This window comes from Simochromis diagramma, unplaced genomic scaffold, assembly GCF_900408965.1.
Source record: "Simochromis diagramma unplaced genomic scaffold, fSimDia1.1 OVJJ01000602.1, whole genome shotgun sequence".
NCBI classification, from domain to species: domain Eukaryota; kingdom Metazoa; phylum Chordata; class Actinopteri; order Cichliformes; family Cichlidae; genus Simochromis; species Simochromis diagramma.
Genome location: NW_024387040.1, coordinates 3,717,834 through 3,738,620, shown reverse-complemented (window position 1 = coordinate 3,738,620; position 20,787 = coordinate 3,717,834). Strand labels below are relative to the sequence as shown.

The 20,787-nt window shown below is 40.3% G+C and overlaps 1 protein-coding gene across 2 annotated transcripts; it reads left to right on the top strand.

The window, feature by feature from the left end:
- The first annotated feature begins 15,128 nt into the window (after nt 1–15,128).
- Nucleotides 15,129–20,144, top strand: pi15a (peptidase inhibitor 15a). 2 transcript variants are annotated; one of them, XM_040044460.1, is made up of 6 exons: nt 15,129–15,415; nt 15,517–15,843; nt 16,698–16,816; nt 17,747–17,879; nt 17,963–18,078; nt 18,817–20,144. In XM_040044460.1, exons 2-6 carry the CDS (start codon nt 15,568–15,570, stop codon nt 18,950–18,952), a joined length of 780 nt encoding a protein of 259 aa, XP_039900394.1. In that variant the 5' UTR covers nt 15,129–15,415; nt 15,517–15,567; the 3' UTR covers nt 18,953–20,144. The 2 variants fall into 2 exon arrangements, with proteins under 2 accessions (XP_039900394.1, XP_039900393.1); XM_040044459.1 differs by having other exon boundaries at nt 15,136–15,350.
- The last annotated feature ends 643 nt before the right edge of the window (nt 20,145–20,787 follow it).

Sequence of the window (20,787 nt, the reverse complement as noted above, 5' to 3'; positions counted from 1 at the left end):
TAAATGTCAAGGTGGTCTTGAATCTTTTAGGCAATAATGTCACAGTAGCTGTCTGATGTCATTTTGGCTTTTTTCCCCCCATGACAGGTAGACAAACACAAGAGATGTAAGAAGACAAGCAGTATAAATGACTTAACTTTCATTGGCTAGATGCCTCTTTTTTTCCTTCACTATACTCTCTGTAAAAAATACCGCAAATCCCAGAATGAGGGACACTATCAAAATAAAACTCGACCCTTTCTGAAGGGTGGAAATCCCCAATTTAGTGGGCTTTAAATCAAATCCACACTAACACTTTGACACTTTGTTAGCCAGAATCTGCCTCATTCCCATATTATAGCAATATCTGCGATGCTGAAAAAAGTCTGGATAGGTGGCATATGCAAAGTAAAGATATCTTCATTAAATAATCCATTTCACACCCGGTGGTTCTTGGTGTAAAGGCTGTCTCTGCATCCAGCTGCAGAGGATTTGAGGCAAATCTGAAGCTCAAAGCCTTCCAGTTAAAACAGAATGAAGCAGCCTGTGGATTCCCACTTAGATGCCACTTGGATGCAGCTGAATGCTAAATTGAAATATTTATGTACACTTGGCCTCTATTTACATACTGTGGTATTTGCACTTTCCAGACTTTTGACCACATTTGAAGGATCAGCTAATCCCAGAAGTAGGTGTTCTTGCAGATAGCAACTGCAGATTTTCTCATTTGAAAAATCCTTTAACACTGATACAGTATAAGGATACAAAACTTAACTACTGACACTGATGTCTCAATACTAGCAATAAAATAACTAGTATTGGTTATGGCGTTTATCCACACAACTTGATGATCCGCTGATATGTGAATGTGGATATTGATATTTGAACCAAGTTGCAGCTCATTTTAAACTTTCTACCAGATAATTATTAGTATGCAGCCGCTGCTATCATGAATTCTGGAAACTTAATCAGTCGCTCATATTCCACTGCTTGTTCATGCAAACGTCTAATCAACCAGTCAGCATTAGGTTTGTAGAAATGGTCACAATGACCAGCTGAAGTTCAAACTGAGCGTCAGAATGGGAATAAAAGTGATTTAAGTGCCTGAGTTTCTGAGTATTCCAGAAACTGGGATTTTCCCACGCAACCATCTTTACAGAAAATGGTGTGACAAAGAGAAAATATCAACTGGGCTGCAGTTCTCTGGGCAAAAATGCCCTATTGATGCCAGGCAGTTCAGAGGTCAGAGGAGAAGAGTCAAACTGTGCCAAGCTGCTAGGAAGACAGCACTAACTCAAATAGCCAATCATTCCAACCATTGTTTGAAGCAGAGCATCTCTGAATGCACATTATTTCTGACCATGAAACAGTGAGTGGAAGATCACACTGAGTGCACCTCCTGTTAGCTAAGAGCTGGAAACTGTAATTATTATTATCAGGTGCTCACGTTGACTGGTCTGATGAGTCTCAATTTCTGTCACATGTCAGGGTCAGAATTTGGCATGAATAACATAAAAGCATCCATCCTGCCTTGTATCAGCTGTTAGAGCTTGTGTTGGGGTGATGATGTGGATGATATTTTCCTGGCTCACTTTGGGCTCCTTGTAACCAGCTGAGCACAGCCTGCCTGAGTATCATTGCTGACATCCATCACTTTATGAACACAGTGTACCCATCTTCTGATGAGTGCTTCAAGTAACAGTGTGATGCTATCGTGTCAATATGGACCAACTATCAGTGAGGAATGTTTCCAGCCCCTTGCTGAATCAATGCTGTGAAGAATTGAGGCAGTTCTGAAGGCAAAAAGGCATCTGATATTAGCAAGGTGTACCTAACAACGTGGCTGGTGAGTGTATTTTAGTTGGGCCATTTTAGCATTTAGTGCATGCTCTGCTTCACACCACATCCCCATTTCCTCTTCCTCTATTACCACACTAGATAGGCTCAGCTCACGCCAACATTTTCAAGATAGTTAATTTGCAATATCTTGGCAACAATGTGCTTTTTTCAAAGACTTCAAATATCTGGTCATCCCACCCAGCGTGGAAGCAAAAAGTAGTCCAGCTGCTGTATGATTCATGGAAACATTCAAAGCTCAGTGTCTTACCATGCATCAAGAAAAGCCAGTGAAAAAAAGAAAGAAAATTTTGCCAGCTGATCTCACTGTCGAATTTTATGAGTAGGTAATATTACATAATTTGTTGAGCATATGCGTCCTCACAGCAGTTGACACCACCGGGTTCTGTGTCCAACACAGAGTTCGGACCACCTTATTCTCCCACCATCCGCAATCATGCAGCTGAGTGGATGCTGATATGTGAATGGAGAGCGCTTAAAAGAACACCTGTTTTTCTTATTGACGGCCGTGTTTATACCAGTAGCATATCCACACTTGTTGGACAGATTCTGAATAAAGTTCACAGACTGTGTTATTGGCACAGGGGAAATGTAACTGGGTGAGAAGTTATTTGATAGCAGACACACTATCCCTGCTTAAATGCATTGTGCATTGCATATTGATAGGAATGACTTTTACAGATGCTATAAAAGCTTTCAGAGAAGAAAAGTGAAGTTGGCTCTTTTACATAGAACACCTGGTTCTGGTTTGGTAATGGACTCGATTGTCTGCTAGTCTGCATCAATCAAATAGGTCACAGTAAATATGGTCATGAATAAAACAGTTCAAGGCAAATTTGGGCAAATAGCACCCGCACTCTTTAGTGACTGGTTTGACTGAAGCTTGCTAGTTTTGGAAAGAAATTAATACAGGAAATTGTAGCGATGATGCTCTAACAGTGACAGAATTTCCAACCATAGACTCCATCCATCTGGAATCACTCCGCTACTGTGTATCTGGGGACTGAGCTGTTTGGGTCAGAGGACATGGAAAGGTTTGTCATTAAAAGAGTGTTGAGAAATACCTCGGAAGGACACTGCTACTCTTCTGAAACGTGGCCCAGCCAATAATAACAACAGACATAGAAGGCGAGGTGTAATGTTAGATGACGGGAGTGGTTGTAGAAGTTTTACAGATGTTTTCCCGCTGGTTGTTAGTTCTCTTGGATGTTTGACCTGCTTGTGTGATGTTTACAGTTTGACGTTGAAAGATTTTTGCCAAGTTCTTCAGCTTAAGCTAGAAGGCTGTGCTTACTTAAAATTTGAATTTGACACCTGTACACATGTTTGCGTTGTGCGCTCTTGATGATCAATATTTCAAATGGTCCTTCTAGAAGTCCTTTGAAACTGGCCGATGTTCAGAAAGTAGAAAGGACATCCACTAGTAACAAGGTCCATGGTTTTATCAAGTCTTGTCACTTGAAAGCTAGAGAAACCCTAACACACACACACACACACACACACATGAAAAAACTGAAACTGCTGTAAACCTCTACGGGTCCAAGTGTTAGTGCAACAGCATGATGGCATCATCTGTTACCCGGTTGAGTCACTGGAAAAGCTATATATTAACCACTTATGTCATGAAGTATTACTAGAAGTACTTTAATGGAAGAAGGAGATGTTCCAACATGTCTAAATTTTAATTTAATTTCATGTCAAGGACAGCAAAGTTTATTTGCAGCCCATTATCATATTGCATAAGTACCAGTGGGCTTTAGAAGCCTTCAACAGTGACACTAGTTTAACAGAAGCACACAGTGGATGGATGACCCAGGTGAAAAAAAAACACAAGCAAAATGATAATCCCACCGTGCAACATGTAGTTAAATTGCTAAAATAAAAATTCTGAAAATGCTCAAATGTGATCAAATTCAAGGGGGCAGGTGAGCTAGGGGTTAAAGGGAAGGTTGAGTGCATTGGGAATTTTGTAGCGTGTCTAAAGTGTCAGATAACTTCAGGCTGAAAAAATAAGGGAATGAACTAAAACTGAGAAGGATAAACCAGCAGAATACATGACAGACATATATCCTTCACTGTCCTGATTTTCATAATGTATGTGAAGGACATCGAAGAAGAAAAAGAAAAGAAAAGAACAAGCCTTAAAAGTCAGCTTTAAAATGACAGCTGATATTTTTTTCTCAAAAGTTGCCTGAGCTCTTAAAAAAAATCTCACTTTCTAAACTTACAATAAAAATAGTGGTTGATAAAGAGACAAACTATATAATAAGTTATTCATTTGTGTGCATGTGTCTATCTGTGTTTTTGTGTGTTAGGGTGGGACAGCGATGGACATTTCAGACTCCCTGATGAGCTGCAAGGACGGTTGTGGATAGTCTGGCCTGGAGGAAGGGAAATCACCATTTCACATCTGTCAGTGAAATCAACATTACTTTCCCCCCCGTTTTTTGTCATTTTTGGACAAATATCAACTGAAAAAGGACAGACATGGTTTGATTTAGTGCATTGAAAAATGAGTATGGCTTTGAATTCCATGCCTTTTCATATTTCATTGGACCCTGCCACTGTGAATTTTCTTTCATTGAACCGACAGCTGTAGGTTTTTCAATACATTCACACAGCTGCTCCAAGAGCTGTAAATTCTTTGGTTTCTTTTGCCAACAATTCCAGAAACCAAAGTATCTGCAGTTTAGGTTTGCTTTATTTTCATTTCTCTTATGGCCTACACTGCAGTCTTATATCCTGAGGTGCTGCTCATCTGCTTAAAAGCAGTAAAAACAGATATTAAGACAAGTTCTTGCATTAATTGCAACCATGTGCAGCTGGTGGGAGCTGTAGCTGCACGTGCAGCAGCCGTGTGTCTTGATGAGTCTCTATAGCAGTTTGATATTCAACAGGAAACAGGGACAGGAAATGTGCACTGGCTTTGCAACGCTGGGATACATTGGACTCACTGCTGAACAAGCTAGAACAGAAATCCAGCAGCTGGTTGGATTTGTTTTGGCCCAGGGCTGACCAACTCAGGGCCTACCAAGACCTAGACAAATGTCCTCACTGATAACAAACAGTTTCTGCCACAGTTCTAAAAGTTCTATCAGCCCAAATTTATATACAGTCATGCAAAAAACGAAAAATTCAGTCATGGTAAAAACTAAGTATACGGTCAATGCTTCCATAGGAATTAAGATGGTAAGTAGCAACCAGGTGCTGCTAATCAAATGTACCTCATTAGCTGATGAAGTGAGTACCTGGAGAGGTTTTGACTGTTTTCTGGTCTGGAGCATTCAGGTGTGTGTTAACGCAATGCTATAGTCCTCGTAGGATTGGACGTTCCAGCAAATTCACCCTGCAGCCGGGCCATGCAATGCTCAGAGAAACTGGGGAAAAAAAGTATGGTAATGTTAAAGTTCATGATAGTACAGCAGGAAAAAGACTGAACAAGTTTGATTTGTTTGGAAGGGTTGCCAGGAGAAAGCCTCTTCACTCATCTCAACAAAGGACATTGCATCATGGTTTATGTTTGCAAAGTTCAATTTCAAAGTGATGATGTCTGGCCATAATACACAGTGCCGTCTTTGGTGAGAACCAAATGCTGCATATCAGCACAAACACCTCATACCAACTGTCAAACATAGTGGTGGAGGGGTGATGGTTTGAGCTTGTTTTATACCCACAAGACGGCCACCTTGCAGTTGACTATGAACTCCTTTAGTGTTTTAGAGTCAAATGTGAGGCCAGAGTGACTGAAAAAGAAAATAAGAATCAGTGTGTTGCAATGACTGAGTCAAAGTTCAGATCTGAACCTACTGAAATGCTGTGGTCCTTAAGAGAACTGTGCAAATGAATGGCCACAAATCTCAGTAAGCTAAAGCAATGTTCTGAAGAACAGTGGGCCAAATTTCCTCCATAAGGCTGTGAGAGACTGATAAAGTCAAAACATATAAATTAGTTACTAGTTACAACAAGCTTCTGAATGATCGGTGTCTAGTTTCGTATAAAAGTGAACACTTTCGCATGACTTTATGAGTGTGTGAAAGCTTTAGTTTTTCTAACTTTTATGAATAACACCATACAGATTGAATGACAATCACAACAGTGATAACATAAAAGGCTTAAACTGCTGCCAATCGCATCAAAACATTACGCACAAGTGAACACGTTCCTCAGATCAGGCGCAGGGCTACGTAAAAGGAGCGGTCTTCAATTACACAGTCATGAAAAATAACAGTGACCTTTGGATTGTCCCTGAAGTAACCTGGCTTAGTTTTCATCTTTTCTGATATGCTGAACTTTGAATGTGCACCATTGCTGTGGAGAAACATGAGAAGATCTGCCGCCAGTACAATGGAAAGTCATCACAGGAAGTGAAGTAGTAATTTGTTGTTTTTTAGAATCTGACTGATCAAATCCATTGGCAGACGTTAGAGTGTATGTCAGTAGTATTGTCAATCTTCTGATCGTGTTTACATGTGTATGCATAGGAAGACTCGGAATTGGCCCAATGGTTTGAGCCAGTTGAGCTCTAACGTGTGAAACTATTTGGCACATGGGATTATCATGAGAAGCAGCGCCAGAAGAAGAAAGAAAATGGGAATGCTACCAAGATGTGCATGAAAGTCAAAACACTTGCTGATGCAATACAGGTTAAAACCACCACCACAATCCACAACAGTCAGATTTACACTCTTATTTTTACACCGCATTGGCTAGAGGTTTATGGAAACAAAGACAAAGTTTACTATGTGAAGCAAGTCAAAAGAGTAGAATTACAAAAACATCCCTTGCATGATGTGAAGTTTTGAATTAAAGTTTGACAGAACTCATTAATATTGGAATTTTTTCACCTGGGCTCAAGAAGATTTTCGTCATATTCTACTAACGGGATAAGTGGAAAGACATAAGGAACATGTCTACAAAAACATGGGGATTTTTATTTATGAGGAAGGGAAAAATGACACTATGAACTCTTAGCTCTCGCCTGTAGAACAACATGTTTTCAAAGACTGTTCAGAAACCCCTTGGCAACCTTTGGTCTCTAAGGGAAGCTTTGTATTCCTGATTGGTTGGCAAAGTTGCAAAGAGGGTACTGCACCAAAACCCAATTTTGTTTGTTTTGGTTGTTAGTAGATTGCTGTAGTTGCTCAAAGTTTGCATAGATGATGCCACTCACTTGAAAAAGTACGACTCAAACTGGCAACTGAGAATGTTTGACTTCAAAGTAAAACTTGTGATGTGTTGCTGGATAGGCGAAACTTTTCCTTTGAAGGTGAACACTCTCTGCATCCAGTTTGTGTTGTACTTTTTCCAGTTTTTCCACATTTTTCATTATCAACCTGTGATTATCAGTTGGGCTACCTTTATGACTAATTTCATAGCTAAAACCAGCATTCTCCATCAACCACTTACCAACTGATTGGGCAACATACATTTCCCTTGTGAATGGCTGTTGTTGGGGAGGTCACCAATCAATCTCTAGGCCTGTGCGACTGGGGTCTTAATGGACTTGGCATCCATCATTGACAATTTCTGTAACTTTACAAAAACCAGCAGTTCAACATAAGGTAAAGTACAATCCTTTCCCATGTAGGAGGTGGTAAAAAAATTGTTGCTCACACTGTAACTTTATTTTTGACTTTCTATAGATCCACTCAAAGCTTTGTGATGTAATTATGAATTATGAAGAATGGAAATGAGTTGATCTGTGGCAATAAACACTGTTTGATTGACCAGTAGGTGGGAAATTGTAGAACTGCTTTTCCCTGAGTTTCATATTTTCCAAAAACATATCACAGTTACCACAGAATAATTAAAGCAATGTTTCTCTATCATGGTGGTGACCACAACTGCTCAGTATTTGCTTCATAAAACTTGCCTCGTTTGCACTGACCTGAAGAACCAAACCGTAAATTCTTACATGGGATGCCACCTGCCATAGAGCGTTTAAACCTTATAAAATGAGTGCTGAAATACATCAGAGGCTGCCTTAATTACATACAGAGAGTTTTGGAGAAATGACTAAGAGTGGGCATCCAGCATTAAACCTTGACTCTTCCTCTAAATGGATATTTTCCAACATATTCCCATCACTGACCCCTAAAAACAACTGGGTTCTGGCTACGTTTTTGGGAAATACTCAGTAAAGTATGAGACACTGTAACCGGTCCAAACTGTGCTTTGGAGAACTTTGAAAAACCTAGAAACAACATAAAGTCTACTGCAAGGATGACGGAGATATGGGGCCAAAAGAGGGGACTCCCAGAAATCCACAGAGACTTTGCTCGATCTTTACTGAAAATCCATCACTTTCATGGAACACAGAGCACAAGAAAGCTCAAGCTTTACAGATAAGCTGGAGCCAATACAAGCACTGATGTCATCATAAATACGGCCTTGGCAAGACCTTGCTAATGATGGATTGATGATTATTCATTCAACGTCACTGGCCCAAGCTTAAGTGAGATAAAACCCCAAGAAGCCTGTCTGATACTGAATTCTTACGTTTCTTTTACGATATCTTTTTACGCACAAATGTGAGAAGCTGAGAGGCTGAATTCCAGGTTTTGAGTTCTTTTAGTACACAACCTCCTGAACTCTCCTCGGACTCTGTGGCTTGAAAAGAAAAAAAATCAGCACTTCAGCATTAAACAAGCTTACAGTTTAGTAGCATCTTGATGATTCTGTTGGGTTAAATATCTAATACAGAACCTAAACTTAACCACTGTAAAGGGAAAGCTTACATAACAACTAAGATCGGAGCAATCAAGAGTGTAACAATGGTATCACTGGTGTTATTGTACTTTGTTGCACGAGTTTGCTGGCAGGTAGCTAGTTGAACGGCCTCTAATAGGATCAAGGAAGAAAATCTGACATAAAAAATAATCCCACATAACAATTTGCATATTCTTTAATGATGAATGGTACAGTTCACCAGATGTCACCGCTGCACTCTGAACAGGAATTCTCCAAGCTGCAGGCCCGTGCTTCCCAGCCACATAAAAGCTCTTTCCAGGTGCCAAATAAGCAAGGATCAAGTCTTTCACCACCCACGTAGGTTCTGATACTCAAGCCTTTTCAGCAGTTTTTTTTCTTTTTTGAGAAAAAGCATTTCTTTAGGACTGTTAGATGATTACAAATCCTAAGCAACATTATAACTGTATGAACTGCAGCACATAATTTCAGTAAGGCATGCAGGTGGTAGGTATTTGTTCTTGCTTTTCATCTCTATAAAAGCTACTGTACGATATGTAGGTTCATCAGAATAAATTTCATTCCCATTACTTTGAGACAACAGATTTTACTAGATTTAACAGGTTAGTGGCTGAACTTTATTAAAGGGGCGATTTTAAAAGCTATAAAAGCTATAGCAGCAGGAAACAGTTTGGCTCTTATACTTCTTATAGTGCTACAACTTAATCTTTATGCTGGATTCAGCTCACGGTAAAACATGGTGCCAGTAGCCACATCGTGGATACTTTCTAATTACCTATTGAGGTTTCTCCCCTGACCTCATACATACTGTCTGCTGTAAGAGATTTGAGCCAACCACTCACTGGAAATGTGTATTCCTTGACCGGTTGCCATTGGTGCTAGGAGAAAGAAACTGCTTCACCAAAAACCTCCTACAGATTGCTTTGGTTTATAGCTAATGACAGCAGTTGCCTGTAGTTTTTATGCATTTCTGCAAACACTTGCTAACTCCTAGCCAAGTGGTAGTTCAACTCAAAAAAACTTCACTAGGAAGCTTCACCTTCAAAGTAAAAGTTGTGCCTCAAAGCTACAGCCAACACTTTTGAAAGCGTTTTACTTTAAAGGCAAACTGTTTCCTGTGTTGTTGAACATGTCAGTTTCACTGTGTGGAGAAGCAGGACAGTGTTAATAGACAACTCCATCACTTCCATTCAAACTGTGACTGCACCACTATGCTAGTGACCAAAGCAATCACAAGTGTCAGGGTCGGATGGTGCCCCGACCGGTCGACCTGCCTGAGTCCACTCTATCCTCAACCGTGACAACAAGGGGGTTTTGCAAACCTTTGGAGAATACTAATTTTTCCCTGGTTACAAGTGGTTGCCAGGGAATCACTGACTGGTCTGTAGGTCTGCGTAACTGGGGCTTTCGCGTCATTTTCCAGTAACTGCCATCAACATCCAGCAACCACTCACAGCTGGACAGGGAATACTAATTTTTTCCTTGGGACAGCTGGTTGCCAGATGGTCACTGACCAGTGTCTAGGCCTGTGTGACCATGGAGGCCTTATTTACTTGATCCAACATTGTCACTGTGATTGTTACGAAATGGTGGACAAGTTCACATGATTAGTTGTCACATATCTGCAAAACCTCAACACATCATAAAATACAGACAACACTGCTAGCATTTATCTCATCTAATTTAGCAAGAAACTAAATTAACAAATACCTGAACAACTTCTGAAAATATTAAAAAATAAAAGGCAGACTTTGTTGGAAAAAAAATCACGGATGCCAACACAACGCTGAAATACTCTTGTCAAAAAATATTCACAAAATTTACCATTAGGCGATGTCTCGAAGAAGAAATATTGGTCGTTTTGATTTTTGCCAGGTCACGGCTGAGTTCAAAGTGATAGTTTTTTGTGGCTGCTGTCAAGATACATCATAGAAAATCTCAGCTCTAAATTTAGCTCTTGCAGGAGTTTTTCATGTTTGCCTGTCTCGCTCTCAGCTGACATCTGAACCTCGTGAGAAATCTGTCTGTGACCACAGCCATGTCTCTGTCCAGTTTGACAAGGCCCAGGCATCAAAAATGGCTGTAGATGTCTAATAGATGGGTGAGAATATCTGGGGGCAAAGGAATGTAACATGTCAAAAATAGATACACAAGCTGAGTGGCTTATTCCTGAAGAATCCCCTCCGCTCGAGCAATCGCCAGGTTTTTCCCACACTCTAAACAGTGTTACGGGAAAAGGGGTGTTTAATTCTGTATGCTCTGCTGACATAATGTTTGCTAAGTTTGTCTCTAGTACTTTATAGGCCATTGACCAAAGTCGCTAGTACAGCAACTTGCTAGCTTGTGTATTGTCTCTCATGCCTCTCAGGTTTATTACCTATTTTACGTGGGATCACACTGGTCTTTAAATGCTGCTGATCTTAACCTCAGGTGCTCTCTGCGTTACTTGACGTATAGTCTTTAACTTACCTGGATGGCCTTTATAGTCTGTTTCCCTTCTGGGATAGGACAAAATCACTTTAGATTTCATTGAGAAGTCAAAGAAAAGGGCTATGACTTTGTTAAATTGGGTTATCTCTCAGAAATAAGTGGTTTCAGTACCAACTAGCACTGCAACAATCCTCTTGTGGGTTAGACACCATAAAAAGTTACTTTATCAGTGATATTATAACACCACGATGTATACACAGTCTAAACAAAGCAGGGATTTAATTTAAAATCAAACTAGAGCTCAGTAAGGGCTCTCTGAACAGAAGACTGAATTATTTATTGACTTAATTACTGTGCTTGTTTCCCTTTGGACAGCAAAGGAGTAATAATCCACCCCTGAACTTCTGATGAGGACACTGGGTTGAAGTTTTCTCACCCTTTGGGATTTTTTTCACTGTAACAACTGCTGTTAAAGGTACCAGACTGTGTGAAACGTATACTATTTGCTATGTAACTGTATATTCCACTGATACAATGTTTAACAGCTGCGTGTGGAAGAAAGCAGCCGAGACAGCTTGGAGTTAGAGGCTGGGCTCTTTACCAATGTAAACTAGTCTTGAAATGTCACTATTTCTTTCTGCCCCATAGCCAACAAAAACCAACTCATGACATCACAACTTCCCCACCCTTGTACTGCCCCAATGGCAAAAAGGTAATGTTTAGCATAAAGTTGTTGGTTTATTTAAAGTTTCTTTTATAAAACTCAGAGTATAGAGGTTTTAATATGACCTCTTCAGTCACATGTATTAGTCTACATGGTTGATTGAAACGAATAACTTGACTTTCTGAGGAATTTGATATCGAGGCGAGAGCTTGCAGATTGTTAACTTAGGTTAGCATGATGCCCATAAACTGAGAACATAGACTGTATAAAACTTAGATATAACCAATGTTAGGTCACCTATTGGTTCTGGACTCTAAAATTTAAATCCTCAGTGTTACTCTCTGCTTGTATTCTCAATCCAGAAGTTACCATATTTGAAGAAGGTGCAGACCTAAGTCATCAGCTACCTCCAGCTAGCTAGCTTGGTTAGCGTGCTACATTCACAAACTGCACAGACACATAACTACTAAGTAGTGCTATGAAACAGGCTGAGCAAACAGAAGCACCAATTTCTTGGATGTTATTTACCAAACAAAATCATGATATTAGGCAGATATGCCCATTTAAAAGTTTCAAAAGGAGCTAATGTGAGTTTGGCGACTTGGTCTTAACAGACACAAATACTGCCTGTGCTGGTATAAGTTATTAAATCACCCATGTAGAGCTTTCATGATGTGAGAAACTATCCAGAGAGGTCAAAACCTTTTTTGTAATATGCTTTAATGCTTCTAATGCTGTAAAGTTGGGAATTTTAAGATGATAACCTATGAGCTGGGAGAGGACAGCTCAGTTAGTCCCGCTTTAGAGACATCGACATTTTTGCTTTTTTTTTTCATTAAATAAACAAACATTATATACATTTTGATATTAATCTGAATTTATTGCTTTGTTGATTCTATGCTTATCCAACCCACTTTGTGCTATCTGTTACACAGCTCTATATCGAAAAAGAAATGAAAGGTAGTATTAATCTTTGAATCTAACTATGGGAAAGAAAGCAAATATGCATATTTTTCGAGCCATAATTCACATTACATTTAAGAGTTAAGAGCGTAACTCCTTACCCAAATGTAAACTCTCAGGATAGCCCTGTTAAAAAATTATACACATAGGCACTGCTATAAAGCTTTTCAAACTGCTCTGAAAAGTGTTGGTCTTTTAAGTCATTATGCCTCTTTTTCATACGTCCTCCTATTCACATGCTGCCGATCTCTTTCCCATGCATGGTGGATTCTGCCAGCGAAGTAACAATAACCTTGGGTGGAGTGCACAGCTGAGCTGGAGTCTACAGCACGTGCTTTGATTGCTGGAATCATGGACAGAGCAAAGAGGCATCCTCAGGAGATTGTGTTACTTATTGAACTGTCCAAGTCAGAGCGATGTACTCCAGACCATGGGTCAAAAAGTGTCCAACAAGACTAATTTGCTTAAACTTTTATGAACAGAGAGTGCATAGTTGTACGTGAGGCTCTGCACTATTCATGCAAATTCTATTTACTCATTTTCCTCTCTGTACTTGAGTTTTGAAACCTTCTGCCATCTAGAAACGTAATGAAACACTTGTTGAGTCTTTCTATGGTCTGCAGGCTATTCTTTCTTGCTTTCCCTTTTCCTCACTAGTGCACCTCATCCCCTCTGCAGTACTGGCATCAGCTCTAGGATTCAGGAGGCCTCTGGAGAGGGGGAAAAGCATGAGGGAAACTTGGAACAATATGTTGTAGGTAAATAAATGCGCTGTCTAAAAAAGAATGCCTTTTCAAAACATACCCAGGCCCCCTTGAAGAAGCATGTGCCCCAAATAATGCCCCAATTACTCTACTGATAATATGATAATATACTTCAACCTCTTTCGAAGTCACTGGGTTCACTGCGCAAACAAGGACCAGCACTCTGAGACTGAGGGAATATCATCTGGGGCCTTGAGGAGCTGCACATGAAGGAGTTGTGTGTGTGTATGTGTGTGTGTGTGTGCTTGCAGTGTGTGTGTGCTTGTATGGGAAACAGAGCAAGGGGGATAGACTTACTGTAGAAGTACAGTATTCTATTCAATCCCATTGCCAGCTTTTGCACATTGAAACTGAACTTTTGACTCTGTTATTTAGTCTTGGATCAGAGGCACACAGCTGATTAAACAGTGTGAAATTCAGCGAAGCAGGTGTATCTTAAGATAATCTGATGATATGGATTATAATATGGCAATAAACCCAAGGATAAGATCTCAGCACTGTGTTGATTAGAATCTTTGGCCGGTGGGCTGAGCTGGCTGGAGAGTGGCCTGACTATTGATACCATATGAGAGGATGAGTCAAAATACTGAGCAGATGTGACGGTGCAGAGTCACAACAGGAAAAAAGGAAACCTAATTACATTTTATCTCAAAAGGTACTGAATTGGCTAAATAGAATTATATGTAGACTGATATAATTCCAACACAATGGCTTTAAAATATGTGCATGGAAAATATTTTTGGGGTTAAATGTACTTTTTCGTCTTTGACTAGCTTCTACAGTTCACTCAAAGGTAAGTACAGGTCTCATTGAGTTACTAGAGTCAATCTCACATCTCAAAACCTGTCATAGCCTTCTTAAAAAAATCTGATTTATTTCTGAGAAAAAAAATGGGTTCACATCTGAGTATTAAACAAAGTGCTGGATCTGTGCTGGGAAGTAATTAAACTAATCTGTCATGATTCACCCTCTTACTCTGACGATTTTCCATCCCAGTGAAACCACAGCGGTGGAGAGCAGGAGCAGAAATGTATGGATGGAGTGAAATGAAGGAGAAAGTCTTTGCCGTGCAACCCGCTTGAATGATATATCCCTTCCACCAACTGCACCACCTGAAAAGGACATCACTTCCAAGAAGATTTTTTTTGGGGAAAGCACCAGTTGCCGACTGCAGACGAGGGGGAGAGAAAGAGAGTGAGAAGGGGGAGAAAAAGTGTTCCTGCGTCACGTTGCTTTAATTTGTTCACCAGCTGCCAATGAAAATGATGACCTGCAGAAGGTTTTTTTTTCTTTTTCTTCCTCTCTCTTGGCACTGAATCTGCACTGGCAAAACACATAGCTGGAGGCACACTCTGAACAAGTGTAATCTTTATAGTATGATGAATACCACAAAGAAGGCTGATAGGACGAGACCCAGCTCTCACACTGATTTCACTGATAAAAGTGCTGCATTTGTGCTGAATATGTGATCAGTGGCAATCTGTCACCTGAATGTGGAGCTAAAGTGCCAGTTTGGTTATTAAGAACAACTTAACCCTCTTGTCCAGTCCATTTACTCGGTATTAGTAAGATAACCTCCTCTCCCTCCAATAAATCTGTAGATAAATCACATTAAAGCACGTGCATGATAAAGACCTGTGCCACAGCTTGTTTTTCCTTGTCGTTTTACTTTATTAACGCTTTTAGGAAATTAGGCAAATTCTACAGGGAAAGGATTAAGAGGAAACAAACACAACGCCTCTCGGTGATGTTCTGTTTCAGGTGTCAAGGAGGGGCTCGTCTACCTCCGAGGCAGGCTCACTTCCTGCATTCCCCATTACCATATATAAGCCCGAAAAAACGGACTTCTCCTGAAACACTCACAAAGTTTGCAAAGCGCAAAAACTACCCACTTGCAGCCCTCCCTCTCTCCGATCCCTCACAGAGGCTTTAGAGGTGATACCGCCTTGGCAACGCAGGGACAAGGTACCACCGCGCAAGGAAAAGTAAGAGGAATGCGACCGGTGTTGCTGTACTGTATTGTTACAAAGAGGGAGGTTTTAAACTTGATGTAAGCGTACCTGGATTGTAGTGCATCGCATTTTTAAACGACAATCCATTAAGTCTCTCTCTCTCTCTCTCTCTCTCTCTCTTTCTTTTTTAATTTTTCAGAGTCCTCCAGGACGTGGGATATTCTCTTCTGCGGTTTGCTAAAGAGCAAACATGAAACCTCAGCTATTTACCTTAGACTTAGTACTCTTGTGCATATCTTGCGGAGCAAGTGCACTGGCAGTGACTATTCCTGTTGTGTCCACGTCCCCGCCAGCCGCCAATATCACCAGCCTTGGCGCAGCGCTCGACTTTGGAACAGACACTGTGACTTTTTCAAAAACCAGGAGGAAGCGGTACATTAGTCAGAACGACATGCTCGCAATTCTTGATTACCACAACAAAGTGAGAGGCAAAGTGTTTCCTCCGGCATCCAATATGGAATACATGGTAGGTGACAGATTTTGATTTAAAAATATATATACATATATTTATTGCACGATTTTACTGCAGCCATGTGTTCCATGAACAGGATATTTCACCTCCAACATGCACCAATGAAATATAAGAGCTATGAAAGTAATGCTAGCTCATTTTAATAGTCGCACTACTTTATTTAGGAAGCGTTTTTAGGGTCTACTTGACATCATCAGCTGTTTAGCAGATCATGCTGCAGCAGACCACCAAGGTAGTCACTTCCAAAAGAAGAGGGGTCATGTATGATACCAGAAGCCTGCTGTAATGGAAACATCCAGTTGACCTGTTAGATTTTAAAGAGTTTCAAGTCCAAAAACAGACTTGATGCTTGCATTTTGTTCATTTGGACATATGCTGTTTTGGCTGACAAACATAAGCGCTTAGACTGATGTGTTTCGATTTAAAACTGCCATTTCCAGCTCTTACGTTGTGTTATCAGTAAAATATTATTAGTGCTGTCCTTTTCCTCTAAAAAATCAGTTGACTACTTTTTCTTAAAGGGCTGCAGTCATGATCCATTCCTAATGGCACCCTTGTGTGCAAGTGTACAACAAGCTGTTCAGGCTTCATTCATTATAATAAAAAATGTATTCCTCGAAAGGGTCACTCAGTAAGGGTGACTAGGAAACAAAGTGTCTCCTCTTATGCAACTAATTCGATGGATGATTTTTGTGTTTTGCCATAGTAACGCCTGCAACATTGCTAAGAGCTCAGTGTGCCAACTCTTATCTCATATCGCGCTGCTAAATGAAGATCTTGTGCTGATATTTTCCCCTTGGTTATGTAATGGGTTTTCTTGCTTCCACCTAATCTCTGTGTGTTTTTAGGTGTGGGACGACACACTGGCAAAGACGGCCGAGGACTGGGCTCATGCCTGCCTGTGGGAGCATGGGCCGCCTCACCTCCTCAGGTTCCTGGGTCAAAACCTCTCAGTCAGGACAGGACGGTGAGTGACCTTTGACTCCACCCCCCCCCCCCCCCCTCCCTGACATCTGCTGACCCTCTCTCAGCAGTCATGGTTGTTGCCTTGTTGCCCCCTTCTTCTTTCCCCTTAAGGTTTTTCCACTGTGACCTGGTGACTGGCTAAGGAATGCTCCTGTGACCCTTCAAATAAACACAAAAACCTTGCTTTCTGCCATGACCCATGAGGACAAAAGCCTGTCCCTTTTACTGGGTCTTGATTTTCCATTTGGAAACAGAGGGCACCTTCATGTGTTCCTACTTTTAGATTTTATTGATGAGCCACATGGAGTACAAGCTATTTGAACATGTCCTTCTGAACTCATTAATACATCTCTAAAAAAAAAAACAAGGAAACTGATGTTTCTTGTGGAGCCACAAAAATTGGTGAAAACCCTTTTTGTTTTGTTTTTTTACTTTTTTTGCCAGTATCTTAGTGTATAGGATACAAACATATCTAAAACTCAATGTGAAGAAGAAGATTTTTAAAATCATTATACTGACACTTATATATATCACAATATATCAAGGTGCTTTATTCACGATTCCTGTTTATGTGGCACTGAACCATTGAAAACCATGGAAACCATTGAAAGTCAGTTATTATAGTCATACCGAGGTGAGTGACTAAACTGGAAAACTAAAGGGTTTAAGATATGAGATGTCAGCCGATGGAGGAAACTAAAATATCTTCACACATACCTGGACAAAACTAGATCAGGGCTATAGTAAACAGTTCTTTAATCTTCTTCCAGTTTGCCAAACAAAATAACAGATTTTCATAATTTTCCCATCATTTCCCCTGCTGCTAGTAATTGCAAATGCTGTGATCTCCCATTTGCTTGAAAAAATTATAATGACACAAGTCACAACTGATAATATGAGTCTTGCTGAACTTTAAGTGTTCTGTTCACAGATATCGATCCATTCTTCAGCTGGTGAAGCCGTGGTATGATGAGGTGAAAGATTACGCCTTCCCCTACCCCCGTGACTGCAACCCTCGGTGCCCACTCAGATGCTACGGACCCATGTGTACCCATTACACACAGGTAGTAGTCGCACACTTACTCAGGCTACAGTAGAAATGCTGCTGGGGGGACTTCAAGTAACAGCTGCTCTTTTTAATATGCAGATGGTCTGGGCAACATCCAACAAAGTCGGCTGTGCCGTGCACACGTGCCACAACATGAATGTGTGGGGTGCGGTGTGGAAGAGGGCGACATATTTAGTTTGCAACTACTCTCCTAAGTAAGTGTACTTGCTAACCTGACAGTTAACTGTGTGGTTCATGTTACACAATCTCACGTAGTGTAGCTTTCACGCTGAAAGGAAACCTTTTATTTCTAATGAACTTGTTAACCTGATGACGACGCGCTGACGACAGGCTTAATCCTGACACAGTTTGCTCTGTTCTGTGCTTAGCTGCGAAATGCCACCCATTATGGTAGGAGCACCAAAGCACCGGAGGGCCACGAACCAAAAGAAAAAGTCTCTAAATATTTCAGAGAATCAAAGAACACCCAGACTTGTGACTGACTTGTGACCCAAGGTTCTTTAATCTCACTAGTTTGAGACATACGTGTGAGAAGAACTGGCTCATGACCCACTTTTAGCTTGCTAACTGGGAATGTGGTCTCCGTGCTCTTGTGCGGTCCTGCAGAGGTCACTGTTGTCACGGTCTACAACGAGAAGTTCTGTGCATGATGCCAGCTGGCTCTGGAATATGCAATAGTCACTGAAATCTGAACCTTATGTTTTTTACACATGTAAAAAAGCTATTTCACACCCATTTCCATTTAGGGATCGTACTCAATGTTTCAGTCATATACCCAAAGATCTTCTACACCAGGTAGTCTTTCTGCTAATGAAGACCACAGAATGACTGAAAAAATGGCTGAAAATCTATCGGTTAGGCAACTGCTACTTCCTTTCTAGCTCTGTGGTTATTTTTGTGGTTCATTCACACTAGATGTTACTGTCTTCCAGGGGTAACTGGATCGGAGAGGCTCCCTACAAAGTAGGCGTACCCTGCTCCGCATGCCCTCCCAGCTACGGGGGCTCGTGCAGCAACAACATGTGCTTCCCCGCTCTCAAGACAAACTACCTGCACTGGTTCAAATAAACAAAGGTTTCCTCTCAACATAAGCTGACAACCTACAGTACCACAGAGACATTATTTTAATCCAGTAAGGATTTGCACAATAGACGTGGACCACGCTAATTTGTATATATGGGCTTATTTAAAGACAGAAACATGCATTTAAAGGCAGCGTAAAATTTTAGCTTTGATCACTTGTAAATAATCTGTAAATTAATTTGTTTTATACCAAAACTGCAAAGACTATTTTAACTGATGCAATATATTTAAATGTAAAATGGGTCCTTTTAACGGCGCAGACTGTACAGTGCGTGGTTTTTACTATACCAGTTTACAGCTGACAGTGTGGTAATAAAGGACATTACTACCATCACAACTTCTCATAGCTGCTCACTTTGGTGCTACGGGCATCACACCACCATGCTGTGTGCTCTGCCTTCACAGGAATGCTCTGATATAAGGATCAAAGCTTTTGACCTCAGAGGGGAAACCCCCAACACTGACAGTGTCAGCAGCTTATAAGCTCAAGTGTGCTGCAGTTCCAGCTTGTGTCCGGCAGCAAGTTTGTTGACAAAAGTGCAGAATATACATCAGTTAGAGTGGGAAAGCAACTTGTCAAGTTACACAACACCTCAGTGGTTGGACGTTTGTTTAAAGTGCAAAACAATGCATTTTCTCTGTGTACCATTACAGAGACTTCATCCGTTTGGGCATTTCACAGGTTTCATACAGTGTTCATGTCATTTTGTATTCTAAGAAGCACATAAAATCATTTGACCCAGATATCTGTTATATAGTCATATTTGTTATTGGTATCCTACTGTATATTACCACTATATACAGTCTATTGATGTTGTTTATGTATTTCGTTATAATCACTGATGTAGCCAAGCTTTAGGCACTTGAGTGCACCTTAATTGTTTGTAAATTTCCAAAATACTCAAAAATTATTATTTTTTTGTATATGTAGATAATCATTATACTTTGATTATCTTCAAATATACTGTAAGTTATTCATTTTTATATTAAATATATATATATATATTTAAGTGATATTAATTTTTGTTTTGTAAAAGGATTGGAGTGCAATGAAATCATTTTTAATCAATCAGAAAAAAAAGAGTTAAAAAAACAAAAGAAATTAACATTTTCAGCACTGATTGTGAACCTTTTCTCCGTTTGTGTTTTGTACTTGTAATAAAATGTTCTATTTTGATTGTTTGTTTGTTCCGTTGTATGTTTTGGACAGCTCATGTCGTCCCTCTGGCTAAAAGCAGTATCATTATCCAGCGTCTGCTCTGTGTTGTCTTAAATTGATTATCTTTCTGACTCTTTGATTCTCAATTAAAGAGTGCCCTTGAAAAGCCCCACATCCTGCATATCAACAGCAAAAACGAGGAGAAAAGAAAACATCTTCAGGCTACAACCGAATCCTAATAAGAGAAGGTTGACTTTGGCCCCGACGGTCTGTGTCTACATAAATGAACAGATAACTGATAGGGTTTCAGGGGACTGTCATGTTTGGGTTTCTCCAATGAAACCATTGACCTTACTGAGGGGGAGAAGCAAGGAGCAGCAAGAATGCTGGATGTAGAAAGAGGTGTGTCATCGGAGACGTAGCCAAATTGTAAGAATGAGATGGTTTAAAGAGTGGATGCAGAAAAATTTGTAAGAGGTAGAAACACAGGGAGAGAAGTCAGGATGTAAAGGCGCTGGTGTGCACAGCAGCATTGCACTATTAAACACTTTCATGATAACCTTTGCTTAGCGTGACAATTGCAAACCACTTCCTGCACATTTTTGCAGCCAGAAAGAGCAGCCCATTCCCTGGAACTAAACAGCAGAGAGTTTTTGAGGAA

Coding starts and splice junctions, on each gene's coding strand:
- pi15a (XM_040044460.1), top strand. CDS start 15,568: ATGAAACCTCAGCTATTTACCTTAGACTTAGTACTCTTGTGCATATCT. Junction 15,844..16,697: donor CATCCAATATGGAATACATG/GTAGGTGACAGA, acceptor GTGTGTTTTTAG/GTGTGGGACGACACACTGGC. Junction 18,079..18,816: donor GTTTGCAACTACTCTCCTAA/GTAAGTGTACTT, acceptor ACTGTCTTCCAG/GGGTAACTGGATCGGAGAGG.